Below are 21,928 nucleotides of genomic sequence, written 5' to 3' on the forward strand. Positions count from 1 at the left end.
GAAATGTTTATTATGCCTTAGACAGTTACCCCAGGGAGATTATGTAAAAGAGCCTGGAGATGGCGACTCTTTTTATAGCGACATTCCTCCTGGAGTGAGCACAAACTCAGCATCTAGTTCTAAGAAGAGGTCTGCTTTTCTGTCGCATTTTCAGATTTCTACCTGTTCCATCACACATTATTCCATTAGTCAGAACATTTCATTATTTTGCAGCAGGTTTGATTACTTCTTCCTTCTTTCTTGAATGTTAAAAAAAAATAGTATCCTTTGTTCTTTGATTACTCTACTTCAAAATGCCATATGCTCAGAACCACTGGTTTAACAAATCAGGCCAGAAATACAAACAAAACAAAACTAAGCAAATAACAACCCTAAATCTATATAGAAACCCCAGGGTTTTTCAATCTTGCTCTTATACTGCCTAAGAAACTACACATAGTATTTTATCGTATTTTAAATGGTGAGCTTTATGTCATGCTTGGTAGTCAAAGAAAAAGGTTACTGTCACGCTTCAATAAAAGCAGTTGTTAAAATAAATTGGTAATATAATGCTGCATTGAATATTTTCTTAATTTTATATTTATCAAAGCTAAGCTTGGTGTGAAAAAAAAAGATTGCTTCTCTGTGAATCATATATTTGAATATTATGATTTTGCCTTTCATTCCTGGAATGACTAATTCTAGACTTTATAACTTAGAGCTTGGTTGCCAAATTAATTTAAGCATATTTAATGTTTGCCTGAGTTTTATAACAGTCCAAATGGGGTTAATATATTATTTATATGTCTTAAACTTGGATGCTGTATTCTTGCTCCAGGATCTTAAGGTGTATAAGATCATTTAAAATTCTGCATGCTTTATAACTGCTTAATAAAATAAGCTGACAGAAGAAATAAATAGTTGGAATGTTTTAGGAAATGAGACCTACATTCACATTGAAAAAAGCTAAAATATTCCTGTGGAAGAGTTTCTTTAAACTTGTTGGTAGGGGTGTAATGTATAGAAAAAAAGATTTGATAGCCCCCTGCATAACTTTGGGCACAGTAGTTACTTTGTAGACTGAAAGGGAAATTGCTAGTTTATTGAGAAGAAACATGATCTCTTCTGGAGTTCTAAATAGAGTAAATACTCTGCAAAAATTCTGCAGTGGATCTCACTCTTTATAAATATCAGGAAAAAGAATAGAAGGAATTAGTGAGATCTGGGAACTCTCTGTGGAACTGTCCTCAGCATGAAGGATGTTTTTACTCAAATAACATAGCTTAAAGCGAAAGTAAAATGATTAGTTTCTGCATAAGGAGTACAGTTCTATAGTAGGATGTTTAAACATTTTATTCTTTTAATTTATTGGGGAGTTTTTGGCTAAGAGAATAAGGTTTACTTAAATTCTCTCAGTATATAATTATTTTCTTGGTCAAATATTTAATTTTAAATTAAATAATATGGTAAAGAAGCATAGAAATCAATGAATTCCAGCAGAATTTCTGTTGTTCTTTTGTACAAAATAGGAGTCATTCTATACTTAGCAAATGGTGTTGAAAAATCTAGGGAATTATGTAATAATTGTGCTGAGTTCCATCTATTTTCATTCATCAGTAGAAAGTTCCTTTTAAAATAGACATTGTTAGCAATTAACTGGTATGATATGTGGAAAAGATTTAAAGTACAGCGCTATTTTCTAAAGTACTTCAAGAAGAGCTTAAAGTATCGATTTGAATCATTGCCAGATTTTAGCAAAATCTCAATGGGTTTTGACTTTTAAACAGTTACATATTGTACCAAATTATGTGACTCCTCCTAAGTATATGTAGTTTGTCAAAATGCTTTTCTTATGTGGTACAAGGTAGGTGTGTAAATTTTGCTTCTTGTAGACAATTCATTTAAAGATGGCAGGACACAAAGAGTAGAAGGTCTTAACGGTACATGGACTTTGTGAGAGACACCTCCATGATAAACATCTGACTCATTTCAGTTATTGGACAGTTAACCAACAGTGTCATGTTTGGGGGGAACATATTTGTGGAGAAAAATGCCAATTCTCAGAAAATAATTTTGTTGTTTAAGAAAACCTAAATATTACTTTGATAAAGGTTAACCAGGTTCAATTGAGCAAATCTTAATGAAATCTCTTGGAAGTCCATGTTCTCATAATATTTGAATGGAAGCCATTGCTTTACAATTAAGAAACATCTATGGTGGGACCCCATTATAACTCTGTTGCGTGGGTTACGTAACCGAAATATGTAGTGAATTTGCTGTATATGGTTCTTGGGAATGTAATTGGCTTGCATTGCATCCTGATACTTTTCAATTACAAACTCTTGTAATGGGGTTCCATTGTATTTGGCTTTTCTTAAATTGAATGTTGTGTAATTCTGCCTTCTTCATGAAGACTTTCATGTTCTCTTCATTCTTTCATTTCAGATTTTTTCTTTCTTGATTTATTTTAATGCACAATAATGCTTAGAAATGTTGCTTACTGATTTCAAAACATTCATTTGATTATATTTTTGAACAATATATATACATTTTCAATTTCAGGTCAAATGGACTCTCTCATTCTTGGAGTGAAAGGATTCCAGACACAAAACATATTTCAGACATCTGTGAAAATGGGCGACCTCGCAGTAACTCTTGGCAAGGTATAGGGCAGCATTCTGAACCCATGTGTCCACATAACCTAAAGTCTATATTTTGTGGTTCCTGGTTGTAAAGACTTGTTCTTTTTTGTTAGGTCTTAAGCTCTTCTCCCAACAGAGAGGAGGGCATTTATTATGAGAGAATCCAGTTCTCTTTTCTTGGATGGGAAATGATGGGATTTGGTAGCACCAGCTCACTGGACACATTGAGAAGGCTGCACAATGCTCTAAAGCCCCATGTTCTGGGCTGGTGCTGGTTGTGAACTGCACCCACTTGAAATACCGTAATTAAACACACAGCGATTGTTTTATTTATATTCAAATCTAGCCATAAACCATCTTTTTCAGGTAACCTGGGAGGCAACAGAAGAAAATCAGAGGCAAAAGATTTAGACCTCGGTCTAATTCAACTGAGTAAGTCTGAACTCTAATGGAAAAAGACACTCCAAGGTCCTGTGCAATTAGTGTGAAAAGTTAATTAACCAGATCATCAAAGAACTGTAAACCATGCCTCTTGGTCTTGGTTTTGTCTTTTTAATTCTTTTTTTTTTTTTGCCGTTTTTAAAATTAACCATGGCTTTTCTCTTTTACATAGGCATCTGCGCAACTGCGCCCAAACCAATACTCCTTGATAGTGGGGGGGTCTCACCCTCGCTGCAGGCTTTGTCCTCCAGTAACCTGCCATTGTGGTGTTTCAGTTCCGTTTGAAGGGAATTTTGATAACATTCCTTTCTTCTCATCACCCGGGGGGTCCAGCCATTTAGAGGGGTCACCCTCCCTCTTCCCAGTATTCACACAACCTAGAAGCATCAGGGGAAAATTCCCACTGTACTGGAGCATGAGAACTGCTCACAGTGTGAACCCACCGCTCCAAGGGCTTCATGGCTGCCATCTAAGCATTCTCTCAGACTACTGGAATATGGTTCCCTTTTAAATTTTCCTTCTGAGGACATTTAAAAAGGACATTTACCTAAACTTGCTCTTTAACGGAATCATTGTCACTAAATGCAACACTATCCATTTTAAATGATAGCCACACTTTTTTTTTTTTTATTTTTTTAAAGTGGGGATAGGGTCAGCCGTTACATTTAAAGTCATTTATAATGAAGTAAACACCATACACTTTTTTTGTTTGTTTCTCCACTTAAGAAAGTTCAAGCAAATCCAAGCTTCCTGAAACCTTTATCTCCCATCATGGAATAAAACACATCCTTAGTTTCCTTCTGGACCTTGCCACCTGGTTTTAATTAACTGTACTCTTTGCACCCACTTAAAAAAAATTTTTTTTTTTTTTTTACTTATTTCTCACTGCAGTGCTAGTGATGATTCCCTGCATCTCTATTGCTTCTTCATGCCTTAATACTTAAAAAAATCTGAATAGCAGATATTTGTTAACCGCTTGTCAGAAACTCATGTTAGCTTTTCCATCATATACCCTGCCTTTTTCAGTCCAGGACAATAACATTGCCCTGAAATTTGGAGCTTCCTGCTGATGGTATTGTCTTGTAAGTGGCTTGTCAAAGTTTACTAGAGGATACTTTACCTTAGAAACAATAGATAGGTTCCAGTGATACCACTGCATGGTCCAGACTGGCATCATAGAACTCCATCACAAATAACTAATCTGTTAGAGTTTATCTTATACATCCCCAAAGCGCTTGAATGCTTTAGGGCTCATTGTGGATAAACTCTTCTTGGAATGTTGTTTGATTTGTTTTGCATGAGGTCACCTGGTAAGAGCTTCTTAGCTTATCTCAGTTGCTCACAAGAGTACAGGTTAAAACTGCAGAATGTTCTTCAGAACTTCCTTTTTGTACTGTTTAGTGTTCTAACAGTATTTCGTACTGTTGCTTTGAAAACTCTTAAGTGAACAACAACCAAATATCCAATATTGTATTAAAGCTATGAGTTTAGGACCCAAGGAACACTTGGTGTTTAGCAACATTTTCTAGCATAATCACTTATTTTTTTTAAAAAATTACGTATCATGTAACAAATATTATGATACCATAGATAGCCCTTGAGAGATCTTGCCTGTGAGATAATTATTACATTTAATAAGACATTATAATGAAGTCATCTTTATGAAGAAGAAGTGTTCAGGACTCTCTCCGATTTTTCAGACTTTCAGATTTGGTTACATGACTCATGTGACCTAAATGGAGCCAAGTCCGTGAAGCTGACTACTGTTCTCACATTCTCACATACCTTATTGTTCGCACACTATGTTTTATTTTGTTTTTCTTAAAAGAAATCCTAATACACAGCCTATCAAGAATTATGTCGACGGGTTTTTAAAATACTTTCCGTATTTGTTAAATGATCCCACGTGCTTCTGATATAGCAGTATCACTTGTGTAATTATAAGAGGAGCAGAATGACCACGGACAAACATCTCTTTTAAAATTTTTTTTTAGATAATGAGGTTTTATCGGGTCCATTATTTCAACATTCCCTTTAGTATCTCATCATCCCAAAGGATGATGAAACATCGGGACATGAACGAAACCATGCCTCACAAATGCATACTCCGCTATAAAATGTCCTTGTTTATTGTACTGTTTTCCCACTCAAAGTTTTGCATCTTCCTCACTGTTGTACATGATGTAAAGAAAGTTTTTGGCTTAGACTTTGTATTATATATTGTGTTTTTACAGGAGGGAGCCCCAAGCACCTGAGCCTGGGCACTCCCTCGCCCAGACAGTCCCATCCCAAGGCATAAACCCAGGGGGCTCTGACAGCCCCCAGACAGGGAGTCTGGATCACAGGTCAGTCTCCACCTGCCCCTTCATTTTGGGCTGCCACTTAATCTGCCTCCAAGTCCCTTCCTTGGCTGAGAACAGGGTCATTTGATCTGTGACTGACCCCCAGCGTCTGCTCGGAGGTGGTCCTGGTCCAGCCAGCACCAGCTAATTTTCCTCTGCCTTTCCATCCTGGAGAACACAGAGAGCTCTCCTCTCCTGTCGAACGCATTTTTTTTTTTTTTTTTTTTTTTGCATGTTGCGCTACAAGCCAAGTCAAGCCACGTAGGCAGATGTATCACAGTTTGATGAAATCCCATCACTCCAGTAGTCAGCACTACCTAGAGATGTTAGGAGGCCCACTGTGAAGACACTTTCATGGGCACATCCCCAGAGGGAACTACAATTGAGAGCTCTCTTCAGTGACCTCTAGTGAAGTGATCACAGCTTTCTTGAGATGTTCCTGGACACAGAGAGAAAGGTCCACCATGTGCAAGTCAGGCCATGTGGCTGTAGGTTTCCTGGAACATCCATGGCTGTCCCTTGGAGCTTCTGAGATTGACAGTGAAAGGAACACATGTCTTCTCCTGGAAGTGACCGACTGCCTGTGGGTGACTCAGTTTGCTGTGTGGCTGTGTTTTACCCGGTAACAGCTGCATGGGCTTTTTCTATGGTTTTCCCCAGGCCAGAGCATTCACTAGCCTTTATGTGTGGCTGCACTTGCTTTTTGACTTTTTTCTTTTTGTTCAGAGTCTCAGTGGAAATCTTTATGCAAGTTTTAATTGGCTATCTCTGTCAAAAGCACAAGTTGGCAATGATTGTGGCTAAAGGCAAAAAGAAGTGCGAGTTGTTCTCAAGTCAGGGGACACTGTCTTAGCAAAAATGGTCGTGTAAGCATGAAAAACAATCAAGCCCTTCTCTCAGGAGGGGACTCGTGATGTTATTTTGTGACGTACATTGGTTATAGCTAACAAGTTGAGGAAAAGCACTACGGAAAAATAATCTAATTTTGTTTGTTTAACTGTGGAAATGTATCTTGATTTAAATGTATCTACTAACTAAAACTAAATATGGAGGAAAGAAGCAGACCTTAACCACAAAAAAACAGTGTTTTTTATCATTTTCCCTGGTTTGTTTCCAAGTAACTTTAAAAGTTTTATGGAACTTGAATCTTTATTGTCTGTAGCATCTCTAGAAGTTACCTTTTAAATGAGAAAACTCAGTAAAACCTCCAAATTCTTCCATGACTGAATTTGTTGAAACTGTATTTATTTGACAAGGGCATATTCTAAGAGAATGTGATTTTGCTTGGCTCCCAGGGTAAAACTCAAAAAGAAACTGAAAAAAAACAAAAAAAAAACAAAAACCCTTGCACTCATAATTTTACTGCCTTTAACATTTTTCTTTATGCAGTAATTCTGATGGAGACTTTGGCCAGATCCATCAGGGAAATGTTAACTAAGGTTGTTGTTATCCTCTGGCAGTCACTCCTTAGTGATCAGACACTTGGAAGGCAACCTGTGAGGGCCATTTCCTACTGGAAACACGAGTGTGGAGTGCACAGAGGGGAGGAAGGGACATTGCAGCTGCACCTAAGTTACTAAACCCACCTTCAAGAACATGGAGGCCTCTTGGGACCACACTTACTGTGCGCTGGGGCTCCAGGATCAGAAGAGTGGGTCCCTTTCTGCCCCTTATAGAGCCAGCTGGATCACCTTTCTCGTTGACTCCAGCTTGGGATCTGCTCTCAGGAGTGAGACAGAGGCCGTGTAAAATCTTTCCTTTCCTATTGGAAAGAGAACGTGGCCCCTTTTAATTGTTCTTGGGGTGTTATATTCCCAAACACCAGGTTGGAATTGCAGCCATCTGAATATTCTCAAAAAGGCCCATTATCATTTGAAAACCAAGAAGCCAAATGAGTGGTGGCCTGGAAAAAGCCACTTTGGAGGTGGGTGAATGGGACTGCTGGCAGATCTCTGAAAGAGAGCTTCTGATCCCCTTTGGGAAACCACTGGAAAGGCTTTCCCTGAAAGGTTGAATGCATTCTAGAATGCCTTGAGCCTTGTTGTAGCTGAGTTTATTGCCATGTCATCGTACAGACTGCCTCATAATCACCCAGCATCCATCCTGGTTTATTTGCCATAGTCATTAGTGTTTGGAGGGTGAAGAACATCCTTGCTAAGCTTGTGCTGTGTATTTTCAGATTTTCTATCTTGTTCTGCTTTCTTTGTTCCTTCCATTGCTTTCTGCAGGTATTTAAACCCATGGTTCAAAAGAGACTATAATGTAGCTAAGTGGGTAGAAGATGTGAATAAAAACACTGAAGGACCATACTTTAGGTATTTTATAAATTAATTTTATATCCTTTTCAAACTCTCCCAGCACATTCAAATACTGTAGTGTGACTGGCTCTCTATCTTGTATCTCCCAATACAAGTTCCCATAGGTGGAAAGGGTCCTTGTTTATTTGCTGCCTTTTGATCTCTGTTTTTGGCTTCGTGAGCAAGTCTAGTTCTTTTCTGAATGTTTCAAATGAAGCCATTTGAAAGGGTTGCCATTTAGTGCATGTCCCTATCCCCATCTTGAGCTTTTTAGTAGCTTTCTCTTCATGCTATGCTATGTAGTGTTCTATGGGCATGAAACATACTTTCCACTAATAAAGAAGCACTATTAACCTGAACAATTTAATTTCTAGAATCTAGCGGTTTCATAATGCATTTTTCCTACCTACTGCCTGAAGAGTGCATAGTGCATACAAAAACTCAAGGAAAAACATGAAAAGAAACCAAATGAAATGTGGTGGAATTTTACTTTGAGTAAAAACACTGATTTGATGGAACTTGAAAATTGTTGAGATAATATTGACCACACGAGAGTGTGTGGAATGAGTTTAGGCTTTATTTGTTCAGTACAACCATTTGCTATCAGAGAAGGCTATGCTGGAAAAGGGTTTTACAGATTCTCAAAAAGCATCAAAAGGAATTTTTTATTCCAATAAGAATGTCGTTGTCTTACCCTTCAGATAGAACAGGAAACAGATCAGAAACACGATCTTGATTCACAAAAGAGCAGACAGAATACTCCTACATTTTAGAAACTAGCAAATTTACTCAGTTCACTGCAGCTCATGTAACATTAGAGGTCAGAGAGAATTTCCAAGGCTCTTAATGGCATTTTTTTCACTCTTTATAATATCAAACTGACTTCCTAGATGTAAACATCGACTTTATATCTGACTACTTTGTGGACAACTAATGTAAAGCAATATAGACTCAATTACTACCTCTTCTGAACATAACTTCAATAATAAGCTTTCAGATTACTTATTACTATGACTTGGGTCAGCATTTATCAGATATCAAAATATGTATGTGTTTTTAACTCTCAGCACCCATATAAGGTGGACTTGCTCTTCCAGTGTACCATTTAGTTTAGACATGTATAGTTTGAGAAAATGATTAGACCTACCTGCATTTTAATTTGATCCATACATTTGCATATAACCCAAGGGAAGCATAACCCCTGCCTGCTCACAAAAATATCTCCTGCTTTTATACCCCATCTTTCCCTCCTGCCCTGTCCCTCTGCTAATACCACTTTCCACTGAACCTCATATACATACACTCACATTCAAACATCCCACCCTCACCTGTAGCTCCCAAGATGGCCAGCGTCAGGAAGACAGGTAAGATGATTTTGAATGTTATTTGGAATCTTGGCTCACCTGCAGTCCTATTTCTCTTTTCTCTTTTCCTCAGGCTTGTGGGCAGATTATAATTTGTATTAGCCATGGAACCAAAACACAATGACTTTGGTCCCTTATGGGGTAGGGCTTATATACCTAAATGGACTTAGCATTTTGCAGCAGTAATTTGTGAAATGGTACTCCGGAAGAGTTGATTCACCTCCCTGGGTAAGCTGAGTAGTTTATGTGGCTCCCAGAGAAGAGTTCACATTTCTTAAAACCAGCCCCCAGGTCTGCCCAGAAGCTGCATGACTAAATGTAATTTGGATGGGGAAATGCTTCAGCTCCCCCAGGTGCACGCGCAAAGCTGCAAGGGCAATTGTAGAGGGTTCCTTTATCTCCTCTTGTAATATGAGATGTCGGTCCTACAGTGGATAGTCATAAGAAGAATTCCTTATTAAAAATCCACATTTATGTTTAAAGGCTAGATATAATTCAGAGGAGGGTTACAAGTTAACTGTCCTTTTGGGGTTAATAAAGGTGATGCCTGTAGGACTTGGAAATCAACATAGAATTTTTGTGGAAGTGGTGAATAATTGAGGTATCCCAGGGCTTGCAACGCAATGATTCTAGCACAACAGAGTGAATTTCATCCACTGTCTGTCCACACCAAGCCTCATGTAGGAGGCACAGAGCATCCACACCGTGGCTAATGCTCTGCCAGCCCTATGGTTAAGCTCGGGTCTGCGTCATCTGCCGCCAGGTCATTCAGGGTTACCTCTCCTGCCAGAACCACCAGTGAGGGCAAAGGTCACTTTATTAATCACCCACGTGGTGTGGGGTTTGTGGCATCCTTATCAAAGTGCAATGGGGACTTTGCAGAAAACTGGTCCGAAATACTGCCCAGCATTAAAAAAAAAAAAATTGTATCCATATCACTATGAAGAGCAAAGCAAATGCCAAAAGATTTTGAGCGATCAGAGTGCCTCACTTGGGCTCCCTTACCCAGTTCTCATATGACAGCGTTTGCTCAAATTGTTGTCAGTATATATTCAGATCATCACAAAGGAGCAGGTGAGGTCAGAGTGAGAGCATTATCTTCTCACAGCTAGATCCTGGGGGCAGTTCTGTTGGTGACTGTGCTTTACAAGCTCTTAGAAGGTTTCCTTACTATTGGATATTATCCACTGGATTACTCACTTCATCAGTGGTTTGTGAGTTCTCTTCCATGATCTTGTGGAAATGCAGTAACTCTGGAAAGAAACTAATGGTAATAACTGTCTGAGTGCCTGCATTGTTCCTTTATTTCTCACAACATCATGAGATGTAGGCATTCTTATTCCCTTTCTATGAAGCAAAAGAGTAACTCGAGATAGCACAGCCAGTAAGTGTCAGAACCCGAATTACAAGCCTGGCTCTGACTCCAAAATCTCTTCCTTTTCCATCAGACTACTATAAAATTTGCACATGAGCACAGCCGAGTGAATAAGTGGTAGGCGTGTGTCCCACGTGTGTGACTGGCCTGGTTTTTGCCTGTTCTGGGGGACAGAAGTGAGATTGGCCTTGCCTATCTACAGAAGGCAAACCCAGGAGATCTGATGTAGCCCCAAGACACACCACAATCCATTGGCACAGGGACGTACCTTCACTGTGTAATTCTAAATGGCACCCACTCTGGTTATGGTTTTTAAAAACGCAGTAATGATAACGGTTAGCATTTGTCCAAAATTTACTTTGTAAGTGAGTGAGCTGGGCTTGGAACCACCAACCAAGTAGCCAAGGTCAGAAAAGAGCCTGGAGGTGGTTTTGAAGAAATGTCTCTCTTAGACATTTGTGAAATATGAAGTTTGTTTTTGTTTTCCCTAAACTGATTTACCCTGCCTTGTTCTCTACTCTTATTTTGACGCCTGCTCTGGTGCTGTCCATCCCCCCAGGATAATTCCCTTGGTGCTGTCACACACTACCCAACCTCACACCTGATGCCCCTTGCTCCTACTAAACTGTGCTGCTTGGTTTCTCTTCCCATTAGGGTCCGAAGTGTCAGTTAAACTAGTGTGTTAGTGTGAGAAGTAAATGTGCAGTTTCTGTGGGGTTCTGGAGAACACCTCTATGTTTTTTTTTAAACTCATTGGCTTTGGCCAGGGAAAGCTATTTGAGGGGAAGACTGGACTTCCAGCACCCTCATTGGGATGGCCCTATATGTATACAAAGCGGGTCACTTGGACCCATGGCCGAGTGAATGGCTGGCATGACTTCGAAGCTATAAGCCAATAATACCTCATCCTATGGACACCCACACACACTGCAGAGAATGAAAAAGAGGACTCAGTTTGTATGATCCCCTAAAGTAAACAAGATTTAGCTGTTTGCGTACCTGACTCGTTTTTCTGAACATGGATATCTTATCAGTAGTGATTAGGCTAAAATCCAAACCCAGGTTAATATCCCTAGTTTCAGAAAGATATATTTAAATCTTTACATACAAAAGTATGTGCTCATTCTACACATACTGAATTTGTTTCCTAAAGATCATAGTCCTATTTGAAATGTCTTCCTAAAATTGAAAATAATCATGAATTTCTGAATTAGAAAAAGATATGGTAGTACATTGCTTTAATAGTACTTTAAAAAAAAAATAGTACTTTAGAGGATTTGAAGTACTTACATTCTTAGTTCCACCCCATCTGCTCCACAATGGAGAGCATTATACAACAGAGGTCAAACAGCTGCAATATTGTGACAGTTCACATTAAGGAGTGGTCCTGGACATTTTCCAGAAACAGAGGAAACATTAGGAATTAAAGATTTAAAGTAAACTGAATCACTCTTGAGTCTTAAAATTGAGCCAAATCTCAGGGTTCATAGGAAAAATTATTTTCAAATCTTAGCTTGAATTTAGTGTCCATAAAATAAAAACTGATTTGAAAACTACAGCAGAACCAGAGCAAAGAATAATATATAGATAGGAACGGAAATTTAAAATCAGGGAGAAAAGGACATCTCCATTTGTTGCCAGCAGTACAGTAACTAGATCTCCCCCTACAGAAGGCTACCACACCACAAACACTCACAGGCTGAGTCAGTCACTTACAGCAGATGCAATGCACCCCACTGAAATAAGTACCTGTGCTCCAGCATGGCAGTGCCACCAGTTCAGTGATGTGGTCATTACCACCTTGCACAAGGAATGGAGGAGTCATGGATGTGTAGTGGTGACATTTGTGAATGGGTAGCTACTGCCGAATTATCATGTTTATTTTTCATTGACACAGTGTAAATCGAGGCTTTTCACTCTCAGCTGTTTTTTTTCACTTTAAAGACAAAATAGCAGATATGGTCTCTTCCAGTGCGCTCTGCTTAGTCACAAATATTACCACTGTGCATGCAGAATCAAACAAGAACAGCATAATGCACCAAGAGCTTATGCAGATCTTTCATATGGAATATCTCCATGATGAGGAGAACACATGTTATCCAAATAGGAAGAGTTTTTGTTGTTGTGTTTTGTTTTAGTTTTAGTAAAATTCCAGTCATTAAAGTGTTGCCACCTTATTGACATGACAAGTATACCCTACATGAGTTACCAAGATCTATGTCTATGGCTTAGAATCCTCCCCTATACAGAAATGATGATTGTAGGGACTAATCAGACCATTTTTGTATGTTCTCATCAGACTCTTTGTTTGGCTGGAACTCTGCACTCCTTACTGCTTGCATGTTTACTAATGTGTTATTAAAACCCTCGTATTTGCCTTTGTTCTTTCACAACTAACACACTGGCCTCTGAATGCATGAGTTTTGTGTAAACTGGTGTGTGACTTAGTAACTAATAAATGTATCAGTTGTATTTTCAGATCTTAAAACTATAATTGGAATTACTGCACTAAAAACATTTTTTACATTAAGTGATAAAAATAAGGTAGACTATTAACATATCGTACACTTAATTTACCATTATGAGCTCTTAGAGTATTTTTTAATCCCTTCTTCATTTTAGCTTTTTTAAAAATCTATTCTATAAAAACCTCATTAGTGGCTTTCTAGCTGAAAAATATTCTGTGTACTAATATTTAAACAATCCATTGCAGTTATGAAGTTAGGAAGATAAAATTCTAGCATTCTAGTATTGTGAATGACAGAGTATGTCCCAGTAGTTAAACCTTTGCAGTAGTGGCCTATGAAAGTAGAAATCAGAGGGTTCTTTCTGAACCCACTTTTCAGATATTTGAAAAGATATTAGGCAATCACATAATATGTATTTCATGTGTTCTCAACGTCTCAGGACTTTATCTCCTGCCAAGTCTCCTTCTTCGTCAACTGGGTCTATTGCCTCCAGCAGAAAATACCCTTATCCAATGCCTCCCCTTCCCGATGAGGAGAAGAAAGTGAACCGACAAAGTGCCAGGGTATGTGGGAACTTCTTCCATATGCTAACATCCTCAGTCATGATCGTTTATCTGTGAGTTGATGTTTTAAAAGAGAGAGCCATTTTTCCTTTTTTTGTTCATAAGAACATGAAAAAAATTGAGTTTGGAAAATAGTAGATTCTTGGGGCTTTTGGGCCCAGATTTGTATTGGCAAATTTGTTTAATTATTGATGAATTCTAGAAATATTTGGCATATATTAATCATTCACTGCTATATATTTATATCTTTTATTACTCATTGCAGCTAATATATTACAACCTGGAAGAGACAAAACAGAGAGTGTATTTTTGCTTTATCAGTTTTACATATACCTGGAAATGCCAGAGATTAAGTAAACCAGCCTCATTTCCATGCCCAGTTTGCTTACTCAGGCCTTTTGTTGGCTAATAACACCCAGTAGGATTTAAAAATAGGAACCCATTACAGAATGTCAGATCAGTGTCTTGGGGATGGGGATGGAATTTGGATAACTGTACAAGGAAAGGAACCTTGAAACTCTGTAATATTAAGAGTATGGCAAAGGGTATGGTGAAATTTAGCAACCTTTTATTTAAGAAAAACATATTTGGAATTTACTATTTTCATAAAAATGATTCATCAGAATTTTCATGTAAATACTAAGTCCTCCTTTACATTTAAATTATGATCTTATTTAGTCTCACAATATTCCCAGAACACATCCACTATGTGAAATTAGAGATACAGTCGACTTTAGAGAGGCAGACCAACCCTCAGAAACTTATGTGAAAGATATAACTAAAGAATAATTACCTTTATTGGTGTCCAGGCTCTCTTGTGGTCAGTTACACTATAATTTCGATCTTCTCAGAAATAATATTGCAAAAAAATAAAGCCTTAAAAGCCTGGACAGATTTATCTGCTAGTGGGTCCTGGGTTCCTAGGCTTTTTGGTTTTGAAAGATATTTCAGAGCCTCTTGGACCCTGAACTTACATTATGGGGTCCAAGGTAAACACGGATCATTCAAATTTTAACTTGATCAATTCAGAGTCAGTAAGAAAACATGACTCATTAAGAGCTGATTAGATCACTATAATCAAAAAGTTTAAAAACAATCAGTGGTATTTTATTAACCATACAAAAAATTACCTTCATGTATTAATATGGGCAATGGTAAAAGATGGAAAGGAAGAAGATAACTCAGATTCCCAGCACTCAGCTTTTGGCCTTAAAAAAAAAAAAGACTTGGGAGTAGACATCCAGTTGTTTGTGATATAAGTATGTGGTAATGAAACCTTAGGCTGATGTCATTGCTTCTCTCCCCAGGGAACTGCTGAGTAGAAACACTTCACATTTTCTCCCTGATAAATTGTCTACATTGCTGTTTTGTTCTATCTAACTGGGGACATTCTTTTAACTGTTGTCATGCCAGGGTGCAGGTTTTTGGAGATGTTCCCACATGAGAGCCCATGAAAATGACATCCTCCAGAAGAAATGGCTGGCCCTTGACCTTTCTCTAGGCTGAGTGGGGCAGCTGTGAAGACTGTAGCCTTGGAGACAGTTGTGTGAAAGGTCTGCTTGGTTCTTGGTTCCCATGAGCAAGTAGCAGAATCCTACAGAATAGGCAGCCCCTGTCTCTGGGCTGTCTTTGTGGGCTGTGGACAATCTAACGAGCAGATCTTTCTATCAGCAAGCCTTCTGTTACAGCTATCCAGACATGGCCAAGGTCATGCCTATTCTTAAAAGCGATGGCTTGGCAATTCTTTGCTCCTTTTTCCTCACTGGGATAATCGTGACCTTCAGGTTTTCCCAGTGTCATTCCTTTGTTCCTCTCTTCTTTCTGCGAGCTGTCATTTATTATTTAATCTTCGTAACCATTTGTGAAGAAACTGGGCTCACTGAAGCTGAAGTCTGGACTCTTTAACTGCTCTGTATCATCGTCTGAGCATCAAACCAGATCTTCTTTCCCTCAGACGCCCTGCACACCTCCTGCTTAACCATTCATTTTCACTTGTCTCCACCAACAGGTGTCATCCACACACAAAGATCCTCACAGTTGAGAGATTTGGTGTCTTTTTTTAATGAAAAAGACATATAAAGTGGACCGAAAGTAGGTAACAGAATATTTCCATGAAGAGTCAAGAGAACATATTAAGAGAATCTGTAGAGAAACATCCACTTAGTCACTTAGCTATTTCTCCTTTTTTTTCCCTCAGAAACTCATTGGGTATCATACTATGACCGGCCCCAGATTTCCAGTAAAAATGAGATTTGGATGGAAATTGGATGCAACCTATGTTACACTAATCTTAGTCTTTCTTTGTTCATGTTCATAATAATTATACCCACATCATATTGCCTGGAAACATATTTTATCAGCTTGATCTTTTTTCTTTTTTTTTAATTGGACTTCCTTCTCTGGTGAACTGAATTGCACTTATATTTGATCATGCCAAACTTGTATTCAGTCCATTAAGGCAATTACTGAACATTTTAGAAATTAGATTTCAATGGGGCTGGTATAAAGAAACGGTGGCAGAGGCCAGGAGAGGGAAGAGGTGAGGGAATTATGAAATTTACATCCTGCCCTGGATACATCATTCTACTCTGATATGTCCGCTCCTGAGAGAGGACAATTGTTTAGCAGATAGTGATGGATTTGGAGAGTGTATAGCCTGACCACAGGCCCAGGGCAATGATTTTTAAGTGGGCAGTGGTGGTATTAATGGACTCACACTTTCCTAAGGTCAGTAGTTCTCAGCATTGACTGTACAGAATTGTCTGAAGGACTTTTAAAATATACTGATGCCTGAGTCCCACCCAGACAGATTTTTATTTAGTTGGTCTGGTGTGCTGTCTAGGAAGTGGGATTTTTAAAACATCCCCAGATCATTGAAATGTACAGCTGGGTTGAGAACCACTGTTCTAGATGGCTGTATCAGAATCCTGGGGAAAATAAGGGTATGTGTAGTTTTAAAAAATAATATTTTAAATTATTTCATATGAGACACAATATTTAATTTATTCAAAATTTCAAGTAATATTGGATGGGCCAAAAAGTTCGTTCGGTTTTTTCCGTAAGATGGCTCTAGTAGCACTTAGTTGTCTTTAACTGCATTCGAAACAATTTTGTTGGATTGTATTGTGACAGCTGTCGTGTCAGCGTGCATTTAAAAAAAAACTTATCAAAATTGGTGAATTTTTGTGTAGCCATTTTAATTTTGAAGATGGAAGAAAAAAGCAACATTTCAGCATATTATGCTTTATTATTTCAAGAAAGGTAAAAATGCAACTGAAACGCAAAAAAAGATTTGTGCAGTGTATGGAGAAGGTGCTGTGACTGATCGAACATGTCAAAAGTGGTTTGCGAAGTTTCCTGCTGGAGATTTCTCACTGGATGATGCTCCACAGTCGGGTAGACCAGTTGAAGTTGATAGCGATCAAATCGAGATATTAATTGAGAACAATCAATGTTATACCACCTGGGAGATAGCCAGCATACTCAAAATATCCAAATCAAGCATTGAAAATCATTCGCACCAGCTTGGTTATTTGAATCGCTTTGAAGTTTGGGTTCCCCATAAGCAAAAACAAAACCTTCTTGACCATATTTCCGCATGCGATTCTCTACTGAAACGTAATGAAAATGTTCCCTTTTTAAAACAAATTGCGACAGGCGATGAAAAGTGTATACTGTACAATAACGTGGAACGGAAGAAAGTGTGGGGCAAGTGAAATGAACCACCACCAACCACACCAAAGGTGGGTCTTCATCCAAAGAAGGTGATGTTGCGTATACGGTGGGATTGGAAGGGAGTCCCTCTATTATGAGCTCCTTCCAGAAAAACTAAACGATTAATTCCCACAAGTACTGCATCCAGTTAAACCAACTGAAAGCAGCACTCAACAAAAAGCATCCGGAATTAGTCAACAGAAAACGCATAATCTTCCATCAGGATAACGCAAGACCGCATGCTTCTTTGATGACCAGGCAAAAACTGTTACAGCTTGCCTGGGAAGTTCTGATTCATCTGCTGTATTCACCAGACATTGCACCTTTGGATTTCCTTTTATTTCGGTCTTGACAAAATTCTCTTAATGTAAAAAATTTCAGTTCCCTGGAAGACTGTAAAAGGCACCTGAACAGTTCTTTGCTCAAAAAGGTAAAAAGTTTTGGGAAGATGGAGTTATGAAGTTGCCTGAAAAATGCAGAAGGTAGTGGAACAAAAGTGTGAATATGTTGTTCCAATAAGTTCTTGGTGAAAATGAAAAACGTGTCTTTTAGTTTTACTTTAAAACCGAAAAGAACTTTTTGGCCAGCCCAATATTAAATGAGGGATGTGAGGGTTTTTTGTATTGAAAAGTGGCCGTTGTTAAAAACGTTGAGACTCAGGTTTAGAGAAAAAGAGAACTAAAAATTAGAGTGTTTATTTTATCCATTATGAGACTTCGCATCCACAATCACATAAGTATAGATGAAATTACCGAATCTTTTCATCTTTGTAGCTCAGAATATATCTTGTTCCTGCTTACACAGTGTGAAATTTTGCTTTTCTCTGTTGTGCAGCTATGGGAGACATCCATTTAAGATCAGCTGTTTACATATGATACATCGAAACTGTTTACTTCAACTTTTATAGAAACTCAGCCTCACTGAATCACTGCAAATCTATCTGCTCTTCAAACAACTGGAAAACATCTCTGAATGCCACAGAGGAGAGGAAGCCGAGACTCACATCTGGATACCATTTTCTTTTTGTCATTGGCTTCAGATTTAATTGAACCATGAAAGAACTACTGAAATGTTACACTATAACATGGAACAACTAAGGTACTGGTATGTTAATGGATAATCCGCATGACAGATATATGTAGAAATATCACTGAAATTAACTCACATGACCCAAATGTAGCAAGTTTCCTAAGGGACAATAGTGGATTCAGAACTTGACATTCTGAAGCACATCCTCATTGTAGACAGTAATGCTATGTGCATGAAGCTTCTGTTTATTGTTTTCCACATTTCAGGAAACAACATCCCATAATAGAAACTAGCATGCAGGGCTAAGGCATATAGGATTTCTTCTGCAGGACTTTAAAGCTTGAGAGGCCAATATCCCATATGCTAACTGTAAACATGTATTTTTCTTTTTTTTCTTTTTTTTTACGTTTCATATTTATATCAGCATACAAGGACAATTGTACATATGTAAACATTTTTAAAATTAAAAAAAAAAGCAGCTGTTACACACAAGTGTATTTTGCCAGATGCCTAAAAACAATCAGTCACAATCACGTCATCATCATCCATCAAATGGTCTTTAAAGATTACGACCGGATGATGTTGTAAATATAGTGGTCAGGGCTGTATATGTGTCTCCCCATAATTGGTATTTGTCCAAACCATGTGCTATCCCTTTAAAGTGTGCACAGTCTAGAGGCAGTTTTACTGAGTAATTAATTGAACAAGAGAACAAAATGTCCGGCAGAACTTAGGGCCTCCACAGCTTGCTTACTGCCTCAAGGCGCTCTGCTGCCAGCTGGCTGCTCCCTGGGAATCCTCCAGGCTGTCCATCTTCCTTCCGGGGGCTACAGCGCCTGCCTCAGTGGCTATTCTTTTTCGGTGCCAGAGCACATCTGCTAGTCTCACCTGGGGGCGCCTGTGAGCCCCACAGCAGTGTGTCCTGCTGAGTTAAACAAATGCACCAAAGACACAGGAGGCCACAGCTGCTGATGCATTGGTAGCTTCCAACTTGCCAATACTCTAACCCTCTGTGGCCTAAACTTTTGTTCTTTAACAAAGCTTTTTAGCCACCCTTATCTGTGACATGAATGACGTGTTTTAATGAAAACAACTTTCACACTGTTTATTGAGGGTATTTATCATCGGTGGGACGTGAGTCCCAGCAGGTCATTCTGCACTGATGTGTAAGTAAGATATGGAAGGTTCTACCAGCTGGGCTGGGAAGCCTCAACAGGTCGCAGAGGGTTCAAAGAAACCTAAAACCCCAAGGGTGCAGCAACTGTGAAGTTATCCAAACCAGCTGGCAAGGGGTAGAATCTGATGTTCCGAACTCTCTATTTTTTTAATTCATAGAAAAGTGAGAAATCTATGTTAAATCCCCTTCTTTAAAACCAAAGTTCGATAGCTGTCATCATGCAGCTCTGCCATTCTTAAAGAAAACTTCTCTTGGGAGGCGACCCTAGTGAGCTCAGAAATTAGTGGGATCAATCAGATGCTTTGATGTAAAGAGTACTTCTGAATTTTCTAATTTTCTCTCCTTTTTCTTGAGAGGAATGGAATCTGCAGACAAGATTTCAGAAATATCCTCTAAATTTGATCTCTGCCAGTAGTGTTCGAGGACAAAACCCATTTCATCTCCGTGTGTAATCATCCTGGAGGCCCAAACTAAAGGGCCCATTAGAAGGCAGTGTTTTCTCCTCTATGTGTCTATGTCTTCCATAACGGACCTCTCTTCTGAAAGTCTTTGAAAACATTTGAAAAGCAGTTTAATTATCCAAAATGATAAAGTATAAACAGCAGTTTTCATGACAGGAAGGGATGTGATTGTCGAGACTACAATAACATGATCCATCAGTCTCAAGTTGGGCGATGTTGCCATATAGCCCAAGCCAAGGACAGGAGGGCAGACAGGTTTAAAGATGTAGCAAATAAAGTGGCTTCTGACCAAGATCACTTTAATGTGCACTGAATGTTTTCTGATATTGAGTGTATAAAAGGCTACTGTTAGAAGGTTTATTTTGACTATAAAAGAGTTATAGATTTGAATGTAAGGTACCTCATGTAAATATGCTTCCTAGTTATGGTTCCACATCCCTCATTTGAAAGAATCCACAAATGATTAGCTATGTAGTCGATGGATCCCTTCACCCTTCTCTCTTTCCTCACCTTCTCAATTATTTTTACACGAAGATTATTATTTCAAGTGAAAAATCATTATTTGTGCCTTTTGGGAGACATGGTTGCTCTAGAGGTATACAGTTTATAGTCATCCCCCTCGATAATAAACTTCATATAGAACTGAATGAAAAGTGTTTTATTTGCAGAGAGACTATGATTTTATGGTACCTTTGGTGTTCTATTCTAGATTATCTACTCTATCTAGGAATGTGTAAACATTCTTACAGCCATTTGCCGCATTCTTTGACAAGTTTATAATTTCAGTGGCTACTTGTGAGAAGCACCTATATGTGAACTCATGGTTGTTGTTCTAGGTGTATTAAATCTAAATATCTATGACTTTTCATCCACTGAGGCAGGGAGACTGGACCCATGGCACTAAACGCAAGCACAGCATTATTATTATTATTAATTTTTTTTGAGTATCTATTTTGGAGAGCAACTTTGAGGCCACATAGCAGTTTGTGTATCATGAAACTAATATTTATAGCCCCCAGTCAACTATAGGACTGTTATACTAAGCAGAGAAGAGCAGCTTTTTGGCCTTTGTGTTCCATTGTATGCCTTTTTCCTCTCTTTCTGAAGTTTTGTGCGTAGATTAGACTTCAGATTGACAACTCTGCAGCCTGAGATGTTCCATTTATCCATAGTCGTTACAGTATAGTAAACCCAGATTTAAAGCAACACATATCTCTCCCCTAAGAGTGTCAACAAAGGAGGTGTGGGAAACATGGAGCTATAAAGGAGCTGACTGGTCAGATCAACTGGTCTCTGTGTCCAGCCCCTCATTCTTTAGACAGAAAGTGGCACCCTCCTCTGGGGTCTCCCAGCTGGAAAGTGGCCCCCAGGCCACGTGCAATCGGTGGAAAGGAATAAACTCCTCAAACAGTGCAGCACCAGGAGGCCTTTCAATTTGTGGTTGCTGTATTTTTTTAAAGATACCCAGTGCTTTTCCTTAAAATAAAACGTTGACTAATAAAGTAAATGCCAAAGCTATTTTCCAGGTTGATATATAGGTGCTTTATTAAATGATACTACAGTTTCACTCCCCTGCCCACCTCCACACCCCCTGGCTTTAAAAAGGCTTTTAAAATTGTGTTACTGTGTAAAGTCAATCCAGCATAGATTTCTGAACATAAGATTGATAGGGTTTCTAAAAGAAGTCGCTGGAAAGATAAAATCAGGTATTCTGCGCACTTCCACAGAAGGACTATTTATGTTTGAATTCCCAAACAGTCTTAACATTTCTCTATTTTTTCTGTTGATCCCCTTGCAGATTTGCATAATTTAATCCCATCTATTGTCTCAGATCTTTTTGTGTCTCCTTTACCTTTTACCTTCTTAGATTTTCTTCTTTAATTTTTATAGTTACCTATGGGCTAGAGGAAATATGGTATTTCTGTTCACTTTCAGTGTTTCAAAATTGTTCATTTATTAATCTCATCCATTCTTCATTTCCTGCTGTCATGTAGTTCTATTTTAACATATATATTTAGTGCTTTAAATATTTCCTTGTGTTATTCGACATGATAATAAATCCTTACGTAAAGAGAA

The 21,928-nt window shown here is 38.5% G+C and overlaps 1 protein-coding gene across 1 annotated transcript in view; it reads left to right on the forward strand.

Annotated features, from left to right (window-relative positions):
- The window catches only part of ADAM22 (ADAM metallopeptidase domain 22), a 238,956-nt gene extending 217,028 nt beyond the window's left edge, over window positions 1-21,928 (forward strand). The window contains 7 exon segments of the mRNA XM_036863312.1: window positions 22-216; window positions 2,542-2,642; window positions 2,988-3,002; window positions 3,005-3,053; window positions 7,633-7,719; window positions 13,348-13,471; window positions 18,020-21,928. Of these exon segments, the coding sequence (XP_036719207.1) occupies window positions 22-216; window positions 2,542-2,642; window positions 2,988-3,002; window positions 3,005-3,053; window positions 7,633-7,719; window positions 13,348-13,471; window positions 18,020-18,040 (592 nt within the window). The 3' untranslated portion in view covers window positions 18,041-21,928.

Source organism: Balaenoptera musculus, chromosome 9, assembly GCF_009873245.2.
Source record: "Balaenoptera musculus isolate JJ_BM4_2016_0621 chromosome 9, mBalMus1.pri.v3, whole genome shotgun sequence".
Taxonomy (NCBI): domain Eukaryota; kingdom Metazoa; phylum Chordata; class Mammalia; order Artiodactyla; family Balaenopteridae; genus Balaenoptera; species Balaenoptera musculus.